Source organism: Nerophis lumbriciformis, linkage group LG02 (assembly GCF_033978685.3).
Source record: "Nerophis lumbriciformis linkage group LG02, RoL_Nlum_v2.1, whole genome shotgun sequence".
Classification (NCBI taxonomy): domain Eukaryota; kingdom Metazoa; phylum Chordata; class Actinopteri; order Syngnathiformes; family Syngnathidae; genus Nerophis; species Nerophis lumbriciformis.
Window position 1 is genome coordinate 68115001 of NC_084549.2, and position 23994 is coordinate 68138994.

General features: G+C 38.7%; 1 protein-coding gene across 3 annotated transcripts in view; it reads left to right on the forward strand.

Moving 5' to 3' along the window:
* LOC133610983 (echinoderm microtubule-associated protein-like 6) overlaps positions 1-16214 on the forward strand; it is a 72179-nt gene extending 55965 nt beyond the window's left edge. For 2 of the 3 annotated variants that reach the window (XM_061967797.1, XM_061967805.1), the window contains 11 exons: positions 123-296; positions 361-569; positions 628-785; positions 860-974; positions 1051-1239; positions 6494-6666; positions 8123-8285; positions 13503-13606; positions 15315-15468; positions 15668-15768; positions 15834-16214. In XM_061967797.1, the coding sequence (XP_061823781.1) occupies positions 123-296; positions 361-569; positions 628-785; positions 860-974; positions 1051-1239; positions 6494-6666; positions 8123-8285; positions 13503-13606; positions 15315-15468; positions 15668-15768; positions 15834-15867 (1574 nt within the window). In that variant the 3' untranslated portion in view covers positions 15868-16214. Of the gene's footprint in view, positions 1-122; positions 297-360; positions 570-627; positions 786-859; positions 975-1050; positions 1240-6493; positions 6667-8122; positions 8286-13502; positions 13607-15314; positions 15469-15667; positions 15769-15833 lie in introns of those variants that run through there. The other variant, XM_061967814.1, reaches the window with a different exon arrangement.
* Positions 16215-23994: the final 7780 nt, after the last annotated feature.

Sequence of the window (23994 nt, forward strand, 5' to 3'; positions counted from 1 at the left end):
TAAACAAACCACAACATCAAATTGTGTATTTGCGTTGGTTGTCCTGCTTCAAAGCTGCTGTGTTGTTGCCATGGTTACCCTCTCCTCCCACTGTCGCCGAGGTAACGGCTGTCCTCCTGCAGGCGGCACGCCGTGCATCCACGTGTGGGACGCCATGAGCAAGCGCACGCTGTCCGTCCTGCGCTGCGCTCACTCCAGGGGCGTGGCTTACGTCAACTTCAGCGCCACCGGCAAGCTGCTGCTGTCCGTGGGCGTGGACCCCGAACACACCGTCAGCGTGTGGCGCTGGCACGAAGGTGGCGACTCTCGCACGCGCCCTGTCGCTCGCCCTTAACCAGACGCTCGCCTCCCTCCCCGCAGGCTCCAGAGTGTGCGGCAGAGCGGGACATCCCCACAGGATCTTTGCGGCGGAGTTCCGGCCGGACTCGGACTGTCAGTTCGTGTCGGTGGGAATCAAACACGTGAAGTTCTGGACGCTGGTGGGCGGAGCTCTGGTGTACAAGAAAGGCGTGGTGTCCACGCTGGAGGGCGGCCGCATGCAGACCATGCTGTCCCTCGCCTTCGGAGCCGTGAGTTGGAACACACCCCAGTAGCAAGGCGGAACATTGCAGAACCTTCTCCCCGCAGGTGGACCTGACCTTCACGGGCGCCGTCAACGGCGACGTGTACGTGTGGCGGGAGCACTTCCTGCTGAGGGCGGTGGCCAAGGCGCACACGGGGCCCGTCTTCTGCATGTACACAACGCTGAGGGACGGCCTCATCGTCACCGGCGGCAAGGAGAGGCCGTCAGTGAGAACGCAACACCGCACGCTGTGGCCGGGGGGCGCCGCTGAGTCCTGTTCCTGTGTCTCCCTGACAGGACCAAGGAGGGCGGCGCCGTCAAGCTGTGGGACCAGGAGATGAAGCGCTGCCGGGCGTTCCAGCTGGAGTCGTCTCGCCCCGTGGAGTGCGTGCGCTCCGTGTGCCGAGGCAGAGTGAGACCTCTTCGCCTTCCGCGCGACCCCGTCGTCTCCGTCGCGCTCGCTCACGCCGCCGCTTCCTCCTCCTCAGGGCAAGATCCTGGTGGGCACCAAGGACGGCGAGATCATCGAGGTGGGCGAGAAGAACGCGGCGTCCAACGTGCTGCTAGACAGCCACGCCCGGGGCGGCGTCTGGGGTCTGACGTGTCATCCCGCCAAGGAGGTCTTGGTCACGGCCGGCGACGACGCCACCGTCAGGCTGTGGGACCTCGCTGACAAGGTCCGGCTGACTAACCAGTTAGCTAGAAATACAACTAACAGGATAACTAGCAACACATTTAAATACAAGCTAGGTAACAAGATAACCCGAGGTAACTAGCACAATATCTAAAAAGATAACAAGAGAGGTAACTAGCAAAATGAGTAGCTCAAGATAACTGGCTGATTATCGAACAATCTAACTAGCTAAATACATAGAAAGATAACTAACAAAACCAACAAAATAACTAAAAAGTTAGCTTGCAAGGTAACTCTCAAAACTCACAATAACTAGCCTGTGATCTAGCAAGCTAACTAGCTAAATATGTAGAAAGATAACTAACAAAACCAACACATTAACTAAAAAGTTAGCTTACCAGGTAACGCTCAATACGCGCGCTAACTAGTGTGTGATGTAGCAAGGTAACTAGCTAAATACCTATAAAGAATACAAACAAGACAACCAACAGTGTAACTAGAACATTAGCTGGCAAGGTAACTCTCAAAACTCACAATAACTAGCCTGTGATCTAGCACGCTAACTAGCTAAATACGTAGAACGATAACTAACAAAACCAACAAATTAACTAAAAGGTTAGCTTACCAGGTAACACTCAACTTAACTAGCTGAATACCTCGAAAGATAACTAACAAGACAACCAACAAAGTAACTAGAACATTAGCAGGCAAGATAATTCTCAAAACTCACAATAACTAGCCTGTGATCTAGCAAGCTAACTAGCTAAATATGTAGAAAACTAACAAAACCAACAAATTAACTAAAACGTTAGCTTACCAGGTAACGCTCAAAACTCATGCTAACTAGTATGTGATCTAGCAAGGTAACTTTCTAAATACCTATAAAGAATACAAACAAGACAACCAACAAAGTGACTAGAACATTAGCTGGCAAGGTAACTCTCAAAACTCACAATAGCTAGCCTGTGATCTAGCAAGCTAACTAGCTAAATATGTAGAACTATAACTAACAAAACCAACAAATTAACTAAAAGGTTAGCCTACCAGGTAACTCTCAAAACTCACGCTAACTAGCCTGTGATACAGCAAGTTAACTAGCTAAATACCTATGAAGCTAACAAACAAGACAACCAACAAAGTAACCAGAACATTAGCTGGCAAGGTAACTCTCAAAACTCACAATAACTAGCCTGTGATCTAGCAAGCTAACTAGCTAAATACGTAAAACGATAACTAACAAAACCAACAAAATAACTAAAAAGTTAGCTAGCAAGGTGACTCTCAAAACTCATGCTAACTAGCCTGTGATAAAGCAAGTTAACTAGCTAAATACCTCGAAAGATAACTAACAAAACAACCAACAAAATAACCAGAAAGTTAGCTAGCAAGGTAAGTCTCAAAAACTCACGCTAACTAGCCTGTGATCTAGCAAGCTAACTAGAGGAGTATCTCAAAAGATAACTATAGTTATATAGTATTACAACAAAATAGTTATCAAGACATATAACGTGTGATTTAGCAAACTAGCTGACAAGATAACTCCAAATGTAACCATCAAGGTAACTCTCAAAACTCACGCTAACTAGCCTGTAATCTAGCAAGCTAAAAAGCTTAATACCTTGAAAGATAACTAAAAAGACAACAACAAAGTAACTACAACGTTAGCTGGAAAGCTAACTCTCAAAACTCATGCTAACTAGCCTGTGATCTAGCAAGCTAACTAGCAAAATACCTTGAAAGATAACTAACAAGACAACCGACATAATAACTAAAAAAAGTTAGCTAGTAAGGTAACTCTCAAAACTCATGCTAACTAGCCTGTGATCTAACGAGCTAACTATCTAAATGCTTAGAAAGATTACTAACAAGACAACCAACAAAGTAACTAGAATGTTAGCTAGCAAGGTAACTCTCAAAACTCCCTCTAACTAGCCTGTGATCTAGCAAGCTAACTAGAAAAATGCCTAGAAAGATAACTAACAAGACAACCAACAAAATAACTAGAAAGTTAGCTAGCAAGGTTACTCTCAAAACTCAAGCTAACTAGCTAAATACCTAGAAAGATTACTAACAAGACAACCAACAAAATAACTAGAAAGGTAGGCTGCAAGGTAACTCTCAAAACCACGCTAACTAGCTAAATGCCTAGAAAGATAACTAACAAGACAACCAACAAAATAACTAGAAAGTTAGCCTGCAAGGTAACTCTCAAAACTCACGCTAACTAGCCTGTAATCTAGCAAGCTAACAAGCTAAATACCTTGAAAGATGACTAACAAGACAACCGACATAATAACTAAAAAGTTAGCTTGCAAGGTAACTCTCAAAACTCACGATAACTTGCCTGTGATCTAGCAAGCTAACCAGCTAAATGCAGAGAAAGATTATTAACAAGACAACCAACAAAATAACTAGAAAGTTAGCTAGCAAGATAACTCTTAAAACTCATGCTAACAAGCCTGTGATCTAGTAAGCTAACTAGAAAAATGCCTAGAAAGATAACTAACAAGACAACCAACAAAATAACTAGAAAGTTAGCCTGCAAGGTAACTCTCAAAACTCACGCTAACTAGCCTGTAATCTAGCAAGCTAAAAAGCTTAATACCTTGAAAGATAACTAACAAGACAACCGGCATAATAATTAAAAAGTTACCTTGCAAGGTAACTCTCAAAACTCACGATAACTTGCCTGTGATCTAGCAAGCTAACCAGCTAAATGCCGAGAAAGATTACTAACAAGACAACCAACAAATTAACTAGAAAGTTAGCTAGCAAGATAACTCTTAAAACTCGTGCTAACTAGACTGTGATCTAGCAAGATAACTAGTTAAATACCTAGAAAGATAACTAACAAGACAACCAACAAAAATAACTAGAAAGTTAGCTAGCAAGAAAACTCTTAAAACTCATGCTAACTAGCCTGTGATCTAGCAAGCTAACTAGAAAAATGCCTAGAAAGATAACTAACAAGACAACCAACAAAATAGCTAGAACATTAGCCTGCAAGGTAACTCTCAAAACTCACGCTAACTAGCCTGTAATCTAGCAAGCTAACGAGCTAAATACTTTGAAAGATAACTAACAAGACAACCGACATAATAACTAAAAAGTCAGCTTGCAAGGTAACTCTCAAAACTCACGATAACTTGCCTGTGATCTAGCAAGCTAACCGGCTAAATGCCGAGAAAGATTACAAACAAGACAACCAACAAATTAACTAGAAAGTTAGCTAGCAAGATAACTCTTAAAACTCATGCTAACTATCCTGTGATCTAGCAAGCTAACTAAAAAAAATGCCTAGAAAGATAACTAACAAGACAACCAACAAAATAACTAGAAAGTTAGCCTGCAAGGTAACTCTCAAAACTCACGCTAACTAGCCTGTAATCTAGCAAGCTAACTAGCTAAATACCTTGAAAAATAACTAACAAGACAACCAACAAAATAACTAGAAAGTTAGCTAGCAAGATAACTCTTAAAACTCATGCTAACTAGCCTGTGATCTAGCAAGCTAACTAGTTAAATACCTAGAAAGATAACTAACAAGACAACCAACAAAATAACTAGAAAGTTAGCCTGCAAGGTAACTCTCAAAACTCCCGCTAACTAGCCTGTAATCTAGAAAACTAACTAGCTAAATACCTTGAAAGATAACTAACAAGACAACCGGCATAATAACTAAAAAGTTACCTTGCAAGGTAACCCTCAAAACTCACGATAACTTGCCTGTGATCTAGCATGGTAACCAGCTAAATGCCGAGAAAAATTACTAAAAGACAACCGACATAATAACTAAAAAGTTAGCTTGCAAGGTAACTCTCAAAATTCACGCTAACTAGCCTGTAATTTAGTAAGCTAACTAGCTAAATACCTTGAAAGATAACTAACAAGACAATCGACATAATAACTAAAAAGTTAACTAGCAAGATAACTCTTAAAAGTCATGCTAATTAGCCTGTGATCTAGCAAACTAACTAGTTAAATATCTAGAAAGATAACTAACAAGACAACCAACAAAATAACTAGAAAGTTAGCTAGCAAGATAACTCTTAAAACTCGTGCTAACTAGCCTGTGATCTAGCAAGCTAACTAGTTAAATGCCTAGAAAGATAACTAACAAGACAACCAACAAAAATAACTAGAAAGTTAGCTAGCAAGATAACTCTTAAAACTCATGCTAACTAGCCTGTGATCTAGCAAGCTAACTAGTTAAATACCTAGAAAGATAACTAACAAGACAACCAACAAAATAACTAGAAAGTTAGCCTGCAAGGTAACTCTCAAAACTCCCGCTAACTAGCCTGTAATCTAGCAAACTAACTAGCTAAATACCTTGAAAGATAACTAACAAGACAACCGGCATAATAACTAAAAAGTTACCTTGCAAGGTAACCCTCAAAACTCACGATAACTTGCCTGTGATCTAGCATGGTAACCAGCTAAATGCCGAGAAAAATTACTAAAAGACAACCGACATAATAACTAAAAAGTTAGCTTGCAAGGTAACTCTCAAAATTCACGCTAACTAGCCTGTAATTTAGTAAGCTAACTAGCTAAATACCTTGAAAGATAACTAACAAGACAATCGACATAATAACTAAAAAGTTAACTAGTAAGGTGACTCTCAAACCTCACTCTAACTAGACTGTGATCTAACGAGCTAACTAGCTAAATGCCTAGAAAGATAACTAACAAGACAACCAACTAAGTAGCTAGAACGTTAGCTGGCACGGTAACTCTCAAAACTCACGCTAACTAGCCTGTGATCTAGCAAGGTAACTAGCTAAATGCCTAGAAAGATAACTAACAAGACAACCAACAGAATAACTAGAAAGTTAGCTAGCAAGGTTACTCTCAAAACTCAAGCTAACTAGCTAAACGCCTAGAAAGATAACTAACAAGACAACCAACAAAATAACTACAACGTTTGCTAGAAAGGTAACTCTCAAAACGTACGATAACTAGCTTGTGTCCCAACAAGTTAACTAGCTAAATACCTAGAAAGATAACAAAACAAACAAACAACAAACTAACTAGAAAGTTAAATTTCAGGGTAACTCAAACTCACGCTAACTAGCCTGTGATCTAGAAAGCTAACTAACTAAATACCTAGAAAGATTACTAACAAGACAACCAACAAAGTAGCTAGAAGGTTAGCTGGCAAGGTAACTCTCAAAACTCACGCTAACTAGCCTGTAATCTAGCAAGCTAACTAGCAAAACAGCTAGTAGGCTAAACAACTAGATATTAGGACATCTAATATGTAGTTATCTCATTGTGACCCATCCCCCCTGCAGAAGCTGCAAAAGAAGGTGTGTGTGGGCCATGCAGCGGTGAGCGTGAGCTTCAGTTGGGATGGAGAGATGCTGGCCGTGGGGATGAAGAACGGAGAGTTCCTCCTCCTCTTCTCCAACTCCCTCAAGGTGTGGGCAAAGAAGAGAGACCGTGGTGCCGCCATTCAGGACATCAGGTAATGTGACCTCTCCCAGCGTCACGCTAAAGGTGTGGCTGAAGGTCTTGCTAAAGGTGTGGCTGAAGGTCTTGTTAAAGGTGTGGCTGAAGGTCTTGCTAAAGGTGTGGCTGAAGGTCTTGCTAAAGGTGTGGCTGAAGGTCTTGCTAAAAGTGTGGCTGAAGGTCTTGCTAAAGGTGTGACTGGAGGTCTTGTTAAAGGTGTGGCTGAAGGTCTTGTTAAAGGTGTGGCTGAAGGTCTTGTTAAAGGTGTGGATGGAGGTCTTGTTAAAGGTGTGGCTGAAAGTCTTGTTAAAGGTGTGGCTGAAGGTCTTGCAAAAGGTGTGGCTGAAGGTCTTGTTAAAGGTGTGGCTGAAGGTCTTGTTAAAGGTGTGGCTGAAGGTCTTGTTAAAGTTGTGGCTGAAAATCTTGTTAAAGGTGTGGATGGAGGTCTTGCTAAGTGTGGTTGAACGTCTTGGTAAAGGTGTGGCTGAACGTCTTGTTAAAGGTGTGGCTGAAGGTCTTGTTAAAGGTGTGGCTGAAGATCTTGTTAAAGGTGTGGATGGAGGTCTTGCTAAGTGTGGTTGAACATCTTGTTAAAGGTATAGCTGAACGTCTGGCTAAAGGTGTGGTTGAAAGTCTTGTTAAAGGCGTGGCTAAAGGTCTTGCTAAAGGTGTGACTGAAGGTCTTGCTAAAAGTGTGGCTGAAGGTCTTGCTAAAGGTGTGACTGAAGGTCTTGCTAAAGGTGTGGCTGAAGGTTTTGCTAAAGGTGTGGCTGAAGGTTTTGCTAAAGGTGTGGCTGAAGGTCTTGCTAAGTGTGGTTGAACGTCTTGGTAAAGGTGTGGCTGAATGTCTTGTTAAAGGTATAGCTGAAGGTCTGGCTAAAGGTGGGGTTGAATGTCTTGCTAAAGGTGTGGCTGAAGGTCTTGCTAAAGATGTGACTGAAGGTCTTGCTAAGTGTGGTTGAACGTCTTGGTAAAGGTGTGGCTGAACATCTTGGTAAAGGTGTGGCTGAATGTCTTGGTAAAGGTGTGGCTGAAGGTCTTGGTAAAGGTGTGGCTGAACGTCTTGCTAAAGGTGTGGCTGAAGGTCTTGCTAAAGGTGTGGCTGAACGTTTTGTTAAAGGTATAGCTGAACGTCTGGCGAAAGGTGTGGTTGAACGTTTTACTAAAGGTGTGGCTGAAGGTTTTGCTAAAGGTGTGGCTGAAGGTCTTGCTAAAGGTGTGGCTGATGATCTTGCGAAAGGTGTGACTGAAGGTCTTTCTAATTGTGGTTGAACGTTTCGGTAAAGGTGTGGCTGAACGTCTTGCTAAAGGTGTGGCTGAACGTCTGGCGAAAGGTGTGACTGAAGGTCTTGCTAAGTGTGGTTGAAGGTCTTGCTAAAGGTGTGACTGAAGGTCTTGCTAAGTGTGGTTGAAGGTCTTGCTAAAGGTGTGGCTGAAGGTCTTGGTAAAGGTGTGTCTAAATGTGTGTGTAGATTCAGTCCAGACAGAAGAATGTTGGCGGTGGGTTCTCTGGAGAACAGCGTGGATGTCTATGAGGTGTTAGGAGGATCCACACTGAGCAGGATGGTTTCCTGCTGTCACCTGCCCGCCTTTGTCCTGCACCTGGACTTCTCTTCTGACAGCACACACATACAGGTACACACATACAGGTACACACATACAGGTACACACATACAGGTACACACATACAGGTACACACATACAGGTACACACATACAGGTACACACATACAGGTACACACCTTGTTCTTAATCCATTCATTCATTCATTCATTTCTATTTCATTCCTTCATTGAATCACCTTTTATTGATTCATTTCTACACCTTTCATTTCTATTTCATTCAGTCATTGATACACCTCAGCATCTCTAAATCTAAAGGCCATGGTTCTCAGCAGGAAAGCGATGGTTTGTACAGTCCAGGTAGAGAACCAGACTGTCCCAGGTGGAGGAGTTTAAGTATCTCGGGGTCTTGTTCATGAGTGAGGTTAAAGATGGAGAAGGACATCAGGCGGAGAATGGGAGCAGCTGGGGCAGCATTGCGGTCTTTCTGCCGCACTGTTGTGATCTAATGAGAGCTGGGCCAGAAGGCAAAGCTCTCAGTCTACCGAGCTATCTCCAGTCCTACTCTCACTTATGGTGATGAAGTGTGGGTCATGATGGGTTAGGGTTACATCTCCTCTCTGGCCTGGGAACACTTCACCATCCCCCAGGAGGAAGTTGCTAATGTTGCTCTGGAGAGGGAAGTCTGGGGGTCTCTAATTGATTCACTTATACACCTTTATTGATTCACTTCTACACATTTCATTCATTGATTCACTTATACACCTTTATTGATTCACTTATACACATTACATTCATTGATTCACTTGTACACCTTTATTGATTCACTTTTACACCTTTATTGATTCACTTGTACACCTTTATTGATTCACTTTTATACCTTTATTGATTCACTTGTACACCTTTATTGATTCACTTCTACACCTTTATTGATTCACTTATACACATTTCATTCATTGATTCACTTATACATCTTTGTTGATTCACTTGTACACCTTTATTGATTAACTTCTACACATTTCATTCATTGATTCACTTCTACACCTTTATTGATTCACTTTTACACCTTTATTGATTCACTTGTACACCTTTATTGATTCACTTGTACACCTTTATTGATTCACTTTTACACCTTTATTGATTCACTTGTACACCTTTATTGATTCACTTGTACACCTTTATTGATTCACTTTTACACCTTTATTGATTCACTTGTACACCTTTATTGATTCACTTGTACACCTTTATTGATTCACTTTTACACCTTTATTGATTCACTTGTACACCTTTATTGATTCACTTGTACACCTTTATTGATTCACTTCTACACATTTCATTCATTAATTTACTTCTACACCTTTATTGATTCACTTCTACACCTTTATTTATTCACTTCTACACATTTCATTCATTGATTCACTTATACACCTTTATTGATTCACTTTTACACCTTTATTGATTCACTTCTACACATTTCATTCATTGATTCACTTATACACCTTTATTGATTCACTTCTACACATTTCATTCATTGATTCACTTATACACCTTTATTGATTCACTTATACACATTACATTCATTGATTCACTTGTACACCTTTATTGATTCACTTTTACACCTTTATTGATTCACTTGTACACCTTTATTGATTCACTTTTATACCTTTATTGATTCACTTCTACACCTTTATTGATTCACTTATACACATTTCATTCATTGATTCACTTATACATCTTTGTTGATTCACTTGTACACCTTTATTGATTAACTTCTACACATTTCATTCATTGATTCACTTCTACACCTTTATTGATTCACTTTTACACCTTTATTGATTCACTTGTACACCTTTATTGATTCACTTGTACACCTTTATTGATTCACTTTTACACCTTTATTGATTCACTTGTACACCTTTATTGATTCACTTGTACACCTTTATTGATTCACTTTTACACCTTTATTGATTCACTTGTACACCTTTATTGATTCACTTCTACACCTTTATTGATTCACTTCTACACATTTCATTCATTAATTTACTTCTACACCTTTATTGATTCACTTCTACACCTTTATTTATTCACTTCTATACATTTCATTCATTGATTCACTTATACACCTTTATTGATTCACTTTTACACCTTTATTGATTCACTTCTACACATTTCATTAATTGATTCACTTATACACCTTTATTGATTCACTTGTACACCTTTATTGATTCACTTCTACACCTTTATTGATTCACTTCTACACATTTCATTCATTGATTCACTTATACACCTTTATTGATTCACTTTTACACCTTTATTGATTCACTTCTACACATTTCATTCATTGATTCACTTCTACACCTTTATTGATTCACTTGTACACCTTTATTGATTCACTTCTACACATTTCATTCATTGATTCACTTATACACCTTTATTGATTCACTTCTACACCTTTATTGATTCACTTCTACACATTTCATTCATTGATTCACTTATACACCTTTATTGATTCACTTATACACCTTTATTGATTCACTTATACACATTCACTTGTACACTTTTATTGATTCACTTATACACCTTTATTGATTCACTTCTACACATTTCATTCATTGATTCACTTGTACACTTTTATTGATTCACTTATACACCTTTATTGATTCACTTGTACACCTTTATTGATTCACTTATACACCTTTATTGATTCACTTATACACATTTCATTCATTGATTCACTTATACACCTTTATTGATTCACTTATACACCTTTATTGATTCACTTCTACACATTTAATTCATTGATTCACTTATACACCTTTATTGATTCACTTGTACACCTTTATTGATTCACTTCTACACATTTCATTCATTGATTCACTTATACACCTTTTTTGATTCACTTGTACACCTTTTTTGATTCACTTCTACACATTTCATTCATTGATTCACTTCTACACCTTTATTGATTCACTTGTACACATTTCATTCATTGATTCACTTATACATCTTTGTTGATTCACTTGTACACCTTTATTGATTAACTTCTACACATTTCATTCATTGATTCACTTCTACACCTTTATTGATTCACTTTTACACCTTTATTGATTCACTTGTACACCTTTATTGATTCACTTGTACACCTTTATTGATTCACTTCTACACATTTCATTCATTAATTTACTTATACACCTTTATTGATTCACTTCTACACCTTTATTGATTCACTTCTATACATTTCATTCATTGATTCACTTATACACCTTTTTTGATTCACTTGTACACCTTTTTTGATTCACTTCTACACATTTCATTAATTGATTCACTTATACACCTTTATTGATTCACTTCTACACCTTTATTGATTCACTTCTACACCTTTATTGATTCACTTCTACACATTTCATTCATTGATTCACTTATACACCTTTATTGATTCACTTTTACACCTTTATTGATTCACTTCTACACATTTCATTCATTGATTCACTTCTACACCTTTATTGATTCACTTGTACACCTTTATTGATTCACTTCTACACATTTCATTCATTGATTCACTTATACACCTTTATTGATTCACTTCTACACCTTTATTGATTCACTTCTACACATTTCATTCATTGATTCACTTATACACCTTTATTGATTCACTTATACACATTCACTTGTACACTTTTATTGATTCACTTATACACCTTTATTGATTCACTTCTACACATTTCATTCATTGATTCACTTGTACACTTTTATTGATTCACTTATACACCTTTATTGATTCACTTGTACACCTTTATTGATTCACTTATACACCTTTATTGATTCACTTATACACATTTCATTCATTGATTCACTTATACACCTTTATTGATTCACTTATACACCTTTATTGATTCACTTCTACACATTTCATTCATTGATTCACTTATACACCTTTATTGATTCACTTGTACACCTTTATTGATTCACTTCTACACATTTCATTCATTGATTCACTTATACACTTTTTTGATTCACTTGTACACCTTTTTTGATTCACTTCTACACATTTCATTCATTGATTCACTTATACACCTTTATTGATTCACTTTTACACCTTTATTGATTCACTTGTACACCTTTATTGATTCACTTCTACACCTTTATTGATTCACTTATACACATTTCATTCATTGATTCACTTATACATCTTTGTTCATTCACTTGTACACCTTTATTGATTAACTTCTACACATTTCATTCATTGATTCACTTCTACACCTTTATTGATTCACTTTTACACATTTCATTCATTAATTTACTTATACACCTTTATTGATTCACTTCTACACATTTCATTCATTGATTCACTTCTACACCTTTATTGATTCACTTTTACACCTTTATTGATTCACTTGTACACCTTTATTGATTCACTCCTACACCTTTATTGATTCACTCCTACACATTTCATTCATTAATTTACTTATACACCTTTATTGATTCACTTCTACACATTTAATTCATTGATTCACTTATACACCTTTATTGATTCACTTATACACCTTTATTGATTCACTTATACACATTTCATTCATTGATTCACTTATACACCTTTATTGATTCACTTATACACATTTCATTCATTGATTCACTTCTACACCTTTATTGATTCACTTATACACATGTCATTCATTGATTCACTTATACACCTTTATTGATTCACTTATACACATTTATTGATTCACTTCTACACATTTCATTCATTGATTCACTTATACACCTTTATTGATTCACTTCTACACATTGCATTCATTGATTCACTTGTACACCTTTATTGATTCACTTATACACCTTTATTGATTCACTTTTACACCTTTATTGATTCACTTCTACACATTTCATTCAATGATTCACTTGTACACATTTATTGATTCACTTCTACACATTTCATTCATTGATTCACTTGTACACCTTTATTGATTCACTTTTACACCTCTATTGAATCACTTCTACACATTTCATTCATTGATTCACTTCTACACCTTTATTGATTCACTATTACACCTTTATTGATTCACTTCTACACATTTCATTCATTGATTCACTTGTACACCTTTATTGATTCACTTGTACACCTTTATTGATTCACTTTTACACCTTTATTGATTCACTGCTACACATTTCATTCATTAATTCACTTGTACACCTTTCATTAACTGTGTGTACGTAAAGTATTCAGAGCCATGTTCATGTTTGATTGCAGCCACGTGCTGAAAAGAAACAGGTAGATGTAATGTGTGTGTGTGCAGGTGTGCACAGGTGCGTACAAACGTTTGGTGTTTGAACTTCCTTCTGGAAAACTGCTGACTGAGCAGAACGTCATTGACAGAATCACCTGGGCTTCCTGGACCAGGTGACACACACACACACACACACACACACACACACACACACACACACACACACACACACACACACACACACACACACACACACACACACACACACACACACACTCACACACAAAGAGTTGACTTTTAGTACAGTAATCCTCCTGAGGGTGTAAAGTGTAGTAACAGGAGGATGGCGTGTACTGTACTGTACTGTACTGTACTGTACTGTACTGTGTTGTGTACTCTTATAGTACATCACAAATAACACTCTGAATATTTACCTTCTTCTCTCCTTTTTAACGGTGAATTGCAACCACAAGAAGTGGCCTGTATGTCATGAACATCATTTGTGCAACACCACCATCTGGTGTACAAACTTGTTACTGACGGACCACTCCAATTATTGCAACCCATCCAGTAATACTAAATGTCTGTTAGTTATTTCATAAAGATACTCACGCAAATATTTGACAACTGTACTAAGAGTGAGAACATGAATCTTTACTTTATAATAGCAGGACATTCATATTTACATATTATTAATGACATACATCTTTACTTATTAATAACATAAAACTAAACTCAATAATAACATGAATCTTTACATATTAACATACATATTTACTTGGTAATAATATAAATATTTACTTAATTATTTATATATATATATATATATATATATATATGTATATATATATACATATATATATATATGTATGTATATATATATATATATATATATATATATATATATATATGTATATGTATATATATATATATATATATATATATACTTATTAATAATAACATGAATCTTTACATATTAACATACATATTTTTATATATATATATATATATATATATATATATATATGTGTACTTATTAATTATATGATTATTTACATAATAATATATATGTATATATATATTATTATGTAAATAATCATATTATTAATAATATATATTTACTTATTAATAATAACATGAATCTTTACATATTAACATACATATTTACCTATTAATAATATGAATATTTACATAATAATATATATATATATATTTACTTAAGAATAACATGAATCTTTACATATTAACATACATATTTACTTATTAATAATATTAATATTTACATAATTATATATATATATATTTACTTATTAATAATAACATGAATCTTTACATATTAACATACATATTTACTTGATACCATGAATATATATATATATATATATCTACTTATTAATAATAACAATCTTTACATATTATTAATAACATACATATTTACATATTAATAACAATATATACACATTATTAATACCATATATATATATATATATATATTTACTTAACATGAATCTTTACATGTTATTATTATATATATTTACTTTTTAATAATTTGATTATTTACCTTTAAATAATATAAAAAATTAAATCTTTATTTATCAATGTTTGTTTCCTGGGCCACGAGCTGTATTCATGAAAGTATCATACGTGGATGCAAGTATTGTACGGATAAAAAGTATCGTACGGATGAAAGTATCGTATAGATAAATGTATCGTACGTGGATGCAAGTATCGTACGGATGCAAGTATCGTACGTGGGTGCAAGTATCGTACAGATGAAAGTATCGTACACAGATGCAAGTATCGTACAGATGAAATTATGGTATTTGGATGGAAGTATGGTAGGTATGCAAAGATGGTTGAGGAAGTGTTTTGTGTGGTCAGCGTGCTGGGAGACGAAGTTTTGGGCATCTGGCCGAGAAACGCCGAGCAGGCGGACGTGACGAGTGCGTGTGTGTCACATGGCGGCTCCAACGTGGTGACTGGCGACGACCTGGGACTCATCAAACTCTTCGACTTCCCGTGCACCGACAAGTTTGTAAGTACGAAAGGTGGCAACAAAGTTTGTAAGTACGAAAGGTGGCAACAAAGTTTGTAAGTACGAAAGGTGGCAACAAAGTTTGTACGTACGAAAGGTGGCAACAAAGTTTGCGTATGAAAGGTGGCAACAAAGTTTGCGTGTATGAAAGGTGGCAACAAAGGCAAGGTTGTCAGGTGATGTGATGTCGCCCCCACAGGCCAAACACAAGCGTTACGTGGGACACTCGCCTCACGTCACCAACGTGCGTTTCTCCCAGGGCGACAGTCACGTGATCAGCACAGGTGCTGACGACTGCAGGTAAATGTCGCCTCCTGCCGGCTGCAAAGCTTCATGACATGTTGAAGACTTCTCTCTTCTCGCAGTGTGTTTGTGTGGAAATGTCTGCTGACCTTTTGACCCGGAGGACCCTAACGTCAAACACTTCATCTTCAGCAGGAAGTGGTGGAAGAACGTCGCAAATTTTTCCTTTCCTGCATCTTTTAAAAACATGTTTTTACCACATCTTCATGGAGACATTTTGAGACATGTTTTAAGTGCCTTTCTTGACATTTCTACTTGTCAGTTTTGGTACTTTGTCTGCTTGGTGCTACTCTGACAATGTTGCTTCCCCCCAAAAACACAACATGTATTGCTACACAACGTGTGTGTGTGTGTGTGTGTGTGTGTGTGTGTGTGTGTGTGTGTGTGTGTGTGTGTGTGTGTGTGTGTGTGTGTGTGTGTGTGTGTGTGTGTGTGTGTGTGTGTGTGAGTCAGTGTACAAAAGTCAAAGAATAATAAACTGCTCTCCGATCAGATGTGACAAATAAAATATATTCAGTCTTCTGCTTGTCTCACGTTGAAACAGTTCTTTAGTGTACCTAATATATTGGGTGTTTGTTCTTTAGTGTACCTAATATATTGGGTGTTACTCCTTTAGTGTACCTAATATATTGGGTGTTAGTCCTTTAGTGTACCTAATATATTGGGTGTTAGTCCTTTAGTTTACCTAATATATCGGGTGTTTGTCCTTTAGTGTACCTAATATATCGGGTGTTTGTCCTTTAGTATACCTAATATACTGGGTGTTTGTCCTTTAGTGTACCTAATATATCGGGTGTTTGTCCTTTAGTGTACCTAATATATCGGGTGTTAGTCCTTTAGTGTACCTAATATATCGGGTGTTAGTCCTTTAGTGTACCTAATATATCGGGTGTTTGTCCTTTAGTGTACCTAATATATCGGGTGTTTGTCCTTTAGTGTACCTAATATATTGGGTGTTTGTCCTTTAGTGTACCTAATATATTGGGTGTTTGTCCTTTAGTGTACCTAATATACTGGGTGTTGTCCTTTAGTGTACCTAATATATCGGGTGTTTGTCCTTTAGTGTACCTAATATATCGGGTGTTTTTCCTTTAGTGTACCTAATATACTGGGTGTTTGTCCTTTAGTGTACCTAATATATTGGGTGTTTGTCCTTTAGTGTACCTAATATATTGGGTGTTTGTCCTTTAGTGTACCTAATATACTGGGTGTTTGTCCTTAAGTGTACCTAATATATTGGGTGTTTGTCCTTTAGTGTACCTAATATACTGGGTGTTTGTCCTTTAGTGTACCTAATATATTGGGTGTTTGTCCTTTAGTGTACCTAATATACTGGGTGTTTGTCCTTTAGTGTACCTAATATATTGGGTGTTTGTCCTTTAGTGTACCTTATATACTGGGTGTTTGTCCTTTAGTGTACCTAATAAACTGGGTGTTTGTCCTTTAGTGTACCTAATATATTAGGTGTTTGTCCTTTAGTGTACCTAATATATTGGGTGTTTGTCCTTTAGTGTACCTAATATAAATGGTAAATGGTAAATGGGTCGTACTTGTATAGCGCTTTTCTACCTTTTTAAGGAACTCAAAGCGCTTTGACACTATTTTCCACATTCACCCATTCACACACACCCATTCACACACTGATGTAATATATTGGGTGTTTGTGCTTTAGTGTACCTAATATATCGGGTGTTTTTCCTAAAGTGTACCTAATATATCGGGTGTTTGTCCTTTAGTGTACCTAATAAACTGGGTGTTTGTCCTTTAGTGTACCTAATATATTGGGTGTTTGTCCTTTAGTGTACCTAATATATTGGGTGTTTGTCCTTTAGTGTACCTAATAAACTGGGTGTTTGTCCTTTAGTGTACCTAATATATTGGGTGTTTGTCCTTTAGTGTACCTAATATATTGGGTGTTTGTCCTTTAGTGTACCTAATATATTGGGTGTTTGTCCTTTAGTGTACCTAATATATCGGGTGTTTGTCCTTAAGTGTACCTAATATATCGGGTGTTTGTCCTTTAGTGTACCTAATATATCGGGTGTTAGTCCTTTAGTGTACCTAATATATCGGGTGTTTGTCCTTTAGTGTACCTAATATATCGGGTGTTTGTCCTTTAGTGTACCTAATATATCGGGTGTTTGTCCTTTAGTGTACCTAATATATCGGGTGTTTGTCCTTTAGTGTACCTAATATATCAGGTGTTTGTCCTTTAGTGGACCTCATATATCGGGTTTTTGTCCTTTAGTGTACCTAATATATCGGGTGTTTGTCCTTTAGTGTACCTAATATACTGGGTGTTTGTCCTTTAGTGTACCTAATATATCGGGTGTTTGTCCTTTAGTGTACCTAATATACTGGGTGTTTGTCCTTTAGTGTACCTAATATATTGGGTGTTTGTCCTTTAGTGTACCTAATATATCGGGTGTTTGTCCTTTAGTGTACCTAATATATTGGGTTTTTGTCCTTTAGTATACCTAATATATCGGGTGTTTGTCCTTTAGTGTACCTAATATATCGGGTGTTTGTCCTTTAGTGTACCTAATATATTGGGTGTTAGTCCTTTAGTGTGCCTAATATATCGGGTGTTTGTCCTTTAGTGTACCTAATATATCGGGTGTTTGTCCTTTAGTGTACCTAATATATCGGGTGTTTGTCCTTTAGTGTACCTAATATATTGGGTGTTTGTCCTTTAGTGTACCTAATATATTGGGTGTTTGTCCTTTAGTGTACCTAATATACTGGGTGTTTGTCCTTTAGTGTACCTAATATATTGGGTGTTTGTCCTTTAGTGTACCTAATATACTGGGTGTTTGTCCTTTAGTGTACCTAATATACTGGGTGTTTGTCCTTTAGTGTACGTAATATATTGGGTGTTTGTCCTTTAGTGTACCTAATATACTGGGTGTTTGTCCTTTAGTGTACCTAATATACTGGGTGTTTGTCCTTTAGTGTACGTAATATATTGGGTGTTTGTCCTTTAGTGTACGTAATATATTGGGTGTTTGTCCTTTAGTGTACTTAATATATCGGTTGTTTGTCCTTTAGTGTACCTAATATATCGGGTGTTTGTCCTTTAGTGTACCTAATATATCGGGTGTTTGTCCTTTAGTGTACCTAATATATCGAGTGTTTGTCCTTTAGTGTACCTAATATATCGGGTGTTTGTCCTTTAGTGTACCTAATATACTGGGTGTTTGTCCTTTAGTGTACCTTATTATACTGGGTGTTTGTCCTTTAGTGAACCTAATATATTGGGTGTTTGTCCTTTAGTGTACCTAATATATTGGGTGTTTGTCCTTTAGTGAACCTAATATATCGAGTGTTTGTCCTTTAGTGTACCTAATATATCGGGTGTTTGTCCTTTAGTGTACCTAATATACTGGGTGTTTGTCCTTTAGTGTACCTTATTATACTGGGTGTTTGTCCTTTAGTGAACCTAATATATTGGGTGTTTGTCCTTTAGTGTACCTAATATATCGAGTGTTTGTCCTTTAGTGTACCTAATATATCGGGTGTTTGTCCTTTAGTGTACCTAATATACTGGGTGTTTGTCCTTTAGTGTACCTTATTATACTGGGTGTTTGTCCTTTAGTGAACCTAATATATTGGGTGTTTGTCCTTTAGTGTACCTAATATATCGAGTGTTTGTCCTTTAGTGTACCTAATATATCGGGTGTTTGTCCTTTAGTGTACCTAATATACTGGGTGTTTGTCCTTTAGTGTACCTTATTATACTGGGTGTTTGTCCTTTAGTGAACCTAATATATTGGGTGTTTGTCCTTTAGTGTACCTAATATATTGGGTGTACCTAACAGTGTGACCTGAAAAAAGAAAATGACTGTGTGCACTTGCTACTTTCCACCCAGTCATTTCAAACCCAAGGCTTATTTTATCCGTTACATCGTTTAAAGTGGCTTGGTTTGGTTGGGACCCACCATGACCTTGATGTCCCCCAATTTTAATCGCATTATTAGTTCCCACAAGCATACATATCTCACTCACGCTACAGTACACACATCAATAGGGACTGGAGGTCGGCTGTAACGGCTGACCTCCTAATTTTAACTACACAGTAGACACTCTGGGGGCCTTGTACACATGCATGGGGGGTTTGGGGTTCGGCGCACCCCTCATTGCCTCGTCGGCCGGCGGGGACTGCGGTCTGGTGGCCTGCCAGGCTTTTATTCATTTATTATTGTTATATATATATTTTTAATTTTTAATGTATTTATTATTTTTATTTTTATTATTACTCATTTTTATTTTATTTTATTTTTTAAATTTTATTTTTTATTTTATTTTTTTATTTTTATTTTATTTCATTTTTTTTTAATCTTATTATTTATTTGTGTGTGGCGTCGCGCGGGTCTCACTTCCTGTTGGATGGGGTCCGTGCCCGTGTGGCCCGACCTTGCGCTGTGGGGTCTCTGTTGGTGACTTGGTGTGGTGGCGGCGCAGCCCCCGTGTCTGGTCTGGATGCTGTGTCCCGGTTGTTTGGGCGGTGGTGTGTTTGTGCGGGTTTGGGTTGGGGTGGGGGGCCTTTTGGTTGGGGGGGTTGTTGGTGTCTCTTGTTTGCGTGTTGGCGTTCGGGCTGACCGGCGGGCTGGCGCCGGCTGGTCTCCGTGGCCCTGGTGGCGTGTGGTTGCTGGTCGCAGTTTTTCTTTGATCGCTTTAATTTGATTGGCTGGTGCTGGCTGTCTGGGGTTATTGCGGCTGCTGTTTCTGCTGCCGTTTGTTTGTGGTGTGGGCGCCCGTGGCTGCTGGGTCTGGTGCAGGGGTGTGGCTGATGTTGTGACTGGTGGCAGCGCGCGCGCGTGATGGCTGTCGGGGCTGACGAACTGTGTATATGTATGTATATGTGTGTGTATGTATGTATGTTTATATATGTGTATGTGTACATATGTGTATGTATATGTATATATGTGTATGTGTGGGTATGTATACGTGTATGTGTGTATGTGTGTATGTATGTATGTATGTATATTTCTGGGGGTACGCTCTGGGCCTGCCTGTCAGACGGGGGTCGACGCCTCAGGCTACTGCATCCGAACTGCGTGTCTGGAGCTCCTGGGTCCCGCTGTCCATCCCTTCCGGGTGCCCGTCTTGGTTGGGGCCTGTTGGGCCTAGTCCCTGCGTCTATTGTGGTAGCTTGGTGCTGCAAGGTATTCCGAGGTGCTGCGAGTCGGCCAGTTGCTGGGGTAGTGACCTTGTTTGTCAGCATGTCTGTGATCTTCTTTTAATTCTTTTTTTTTTTAATTAATTAATTTATTTATTTATTTATTTATTTTTAAAATATATTTTATTAATATTATTTTTTAATTTTCCCCTCCCTCAGGGGGGGGGCTCGGCGGGGCGGTTGCTGGTTGTTCCATCTCCATCGTTGGGGTCCCTGCGGGTGGGGTGGGTGGTTCCCGTGGCCCTGTGCCTGGGTGGTCCTGCGGCGGCCGGTTTGGGTGGGGTGGCCGGGGGCTGGCCTCGCCGCGCTCTCCGGGGGTGGGGGGTGGGCTCGTGGGGGCCCGGTTGCCGGTGGGGCGGGGGCGGTCTTCCCGTCCGGTTGCGGGGAGTCTCTGGGTCCTTCGGGCGGGGCGTCTCGCCTTTCTGCCCGTGTGGGGTGTGGTCTCTCGCTGGCTTGGGGTCTGGCTGTCCCCTGCTTTTCTCGTGCCCTGTCCTCCGCCGGGTGCGTCTGTCTGCGGCCTGCTGCTGGCCCTTGTGGGCGGTACGGTGGGTCGGGCTCTGGGGTTCCTGTCGCTGGCCGGCTTGGCTGCGTGGGGGCGGTGGTCCCTGGTTCCCTGGGCACCACGCCTCCTGTTTGTGGGTTGGGCTCTCGGGGGTGATGGGGCCGTGCTCTGGCTCCCACGCACTCTGGGAGTCGAATGTATTGTACATGCAAATTCACGTATGCTCACATACGTACATAGGTACCTACGCTCCCACATACATACACAAATACAGTACATATTTACCTACCTAATGTTCGTACATCCACACGCACATTCAATATACAAACATACACATACACATACTGTACATATACATTCACTGTACAAACACATATACACATTCTGTACATATACATTCATTGTACAAACACATATACACATTCTGTACATATACAAGTACATATGCATACTTACACTCATGCACATAATCACGTTTCATCAAACATATATTAACGTTGTTGCCCTAGGGTAAACTGGGTGTAACACATGGCACACTGACAAAGCTTAACCTATTGTGACTATAACAATCTACAAGGTTAATGTAGGTTGCTTCTCTTTCTCCCCCTCCATTTTTCTGCATTCTTTCGTATCTCAAGTTATCATTACGTATATGTATTGTTGCATTTAAACAACTGTATTGTTGATAATAAAGGTAAATTATTGGTATTGTTCATTATCAATAGCGCTATTTCTATTGGTATTTGTATTGATCCATTTGTAGTGTAATAATGCTCATTGTCATTTCTGTATTATTTTTTATTTTTCGCTAACTGCTTATTTGCTATTACTTTTACCATCATATTTGTACATGTCATATTTGCTGATGTTGCTCTATTGTTGTTGTTGTTGTTGTTTGCTGTTGTTGTTTTTGTCTCTCTGTCTAATCCCCCTCTTGTCCCCACAATTTCCCCCTCTGTCTTCTTTTTTTTTCTCTTTCTATCCCCTCCTGCTCCGGCCCGGCTGCACTAAATGATAATATAAATACATTTAATAAAGTCAAATACAAATAAGGCAACAAGAGAAGTATCCTACACTTCTCTTTTGTAAAGTAAATCTGAACAGCCGACATGGGCATCTACATCAACTATATGATTTGCCTGAGAAGCTGGACAGGACATAAAAAAAAAAAAAAAAAAAAAAAAAAAAAAAAAAAAAATAAAGTGGCCCATCAAGTCATGTAATGTGGTCTGTCACGTCTTTTAATGTGGTCTGTCACATTGTTTAAAGTGACGTGTCACATCCCTTAATGTAGTCTTCCACATTTATGTGGCCTGCCACGTCACTTAAAATGGTCCGTGGGTTCTTTACATTATTTATTGTGGCCTGCCACATTGTTAAAGTGGTCTGTCAGATAATTTAATGTGATCTTCCACGTCATTCATTTTAAAGTGGCCCACCACTTCCTTCACATCATTAAAAGTGGCCCGTCACATCATTTATTAAACAATGTCCGGCCACATCGTTTTAGTGGCCAGCTGCCACATTACCGTGGTCCCTCACCTCATTTAAAAAGTGACCGGTCACTTTCTTAAATGTGGTCTTCCACGTCGTTTCATGTTTACGTGGCCCACCACGTCCGTTTGTCACATCATTTAATGTGGCCCGCCATGTTGCTTAACGTAGTCCATCGCGTCATTTTAATGTGGTCTTCCGTGTCACTTGTGTGGCCCGCCATGTCATTTAAAATGGTCTGTCACATTATCTGTGGCCTGCACCATTGTTCAATGTGGTCTGTCACATTGTTTATTGTTGTGGCCTGCCACTTATTCAATGTGGTCTGTCACATTATTTATTGTTGTGGCCTGCCACTTATGCATTGTGGCCCTGGCCTGCACCATTATTCAATGTGGTCTGTCACATTTATTGTCGTGGCCTGCCACTTATTCAATGTGGTCTGTCACATTTACTTCGGCCTGCACCATTATTCAATGTGGTCTGTCACATTTACTTCGGCCTGCACCATTATTCAAAGTGATCTGTCACATTATTTATTATGGTGGACTGCCACTTATTCAATGTGGTCTGTCACATTTATTGTTGCCTACCACGTTATTCAACATGGTGTCACATTTGTTTTGGCCTGCACCATTATTCAACGTGGTGTCACATTTATTGTGGCCTGCCACATTATTGTTTTGGCCTGCAACTTATTCAACGTGGTCTGTCACATCTATTGTGGCCTGCCACATATTTATTGTGATGGCCTGCCACTTATTCAACGTGGTCTGTCACATTATCGTGGCCTACCACGTTATTCAATATGGTGTCACATTTGTCGTGGCCTGCACCATTATTCAATGTGGTGTCACATTTATTGTGGCCTGCCACTTTATTCAAGGTGCCTGCCACTTATTTGTGTTGGCCTGCCACTTATTCAATGTGGCCTACCACGCTATTCAATATGGTGTCACATTTATAGTGACCTGCACCATTATTCAATGTGACCTGCACCATTATTCAATGTGGCCTGCCACTTAATCCATGTGGTCTGTCACATTTA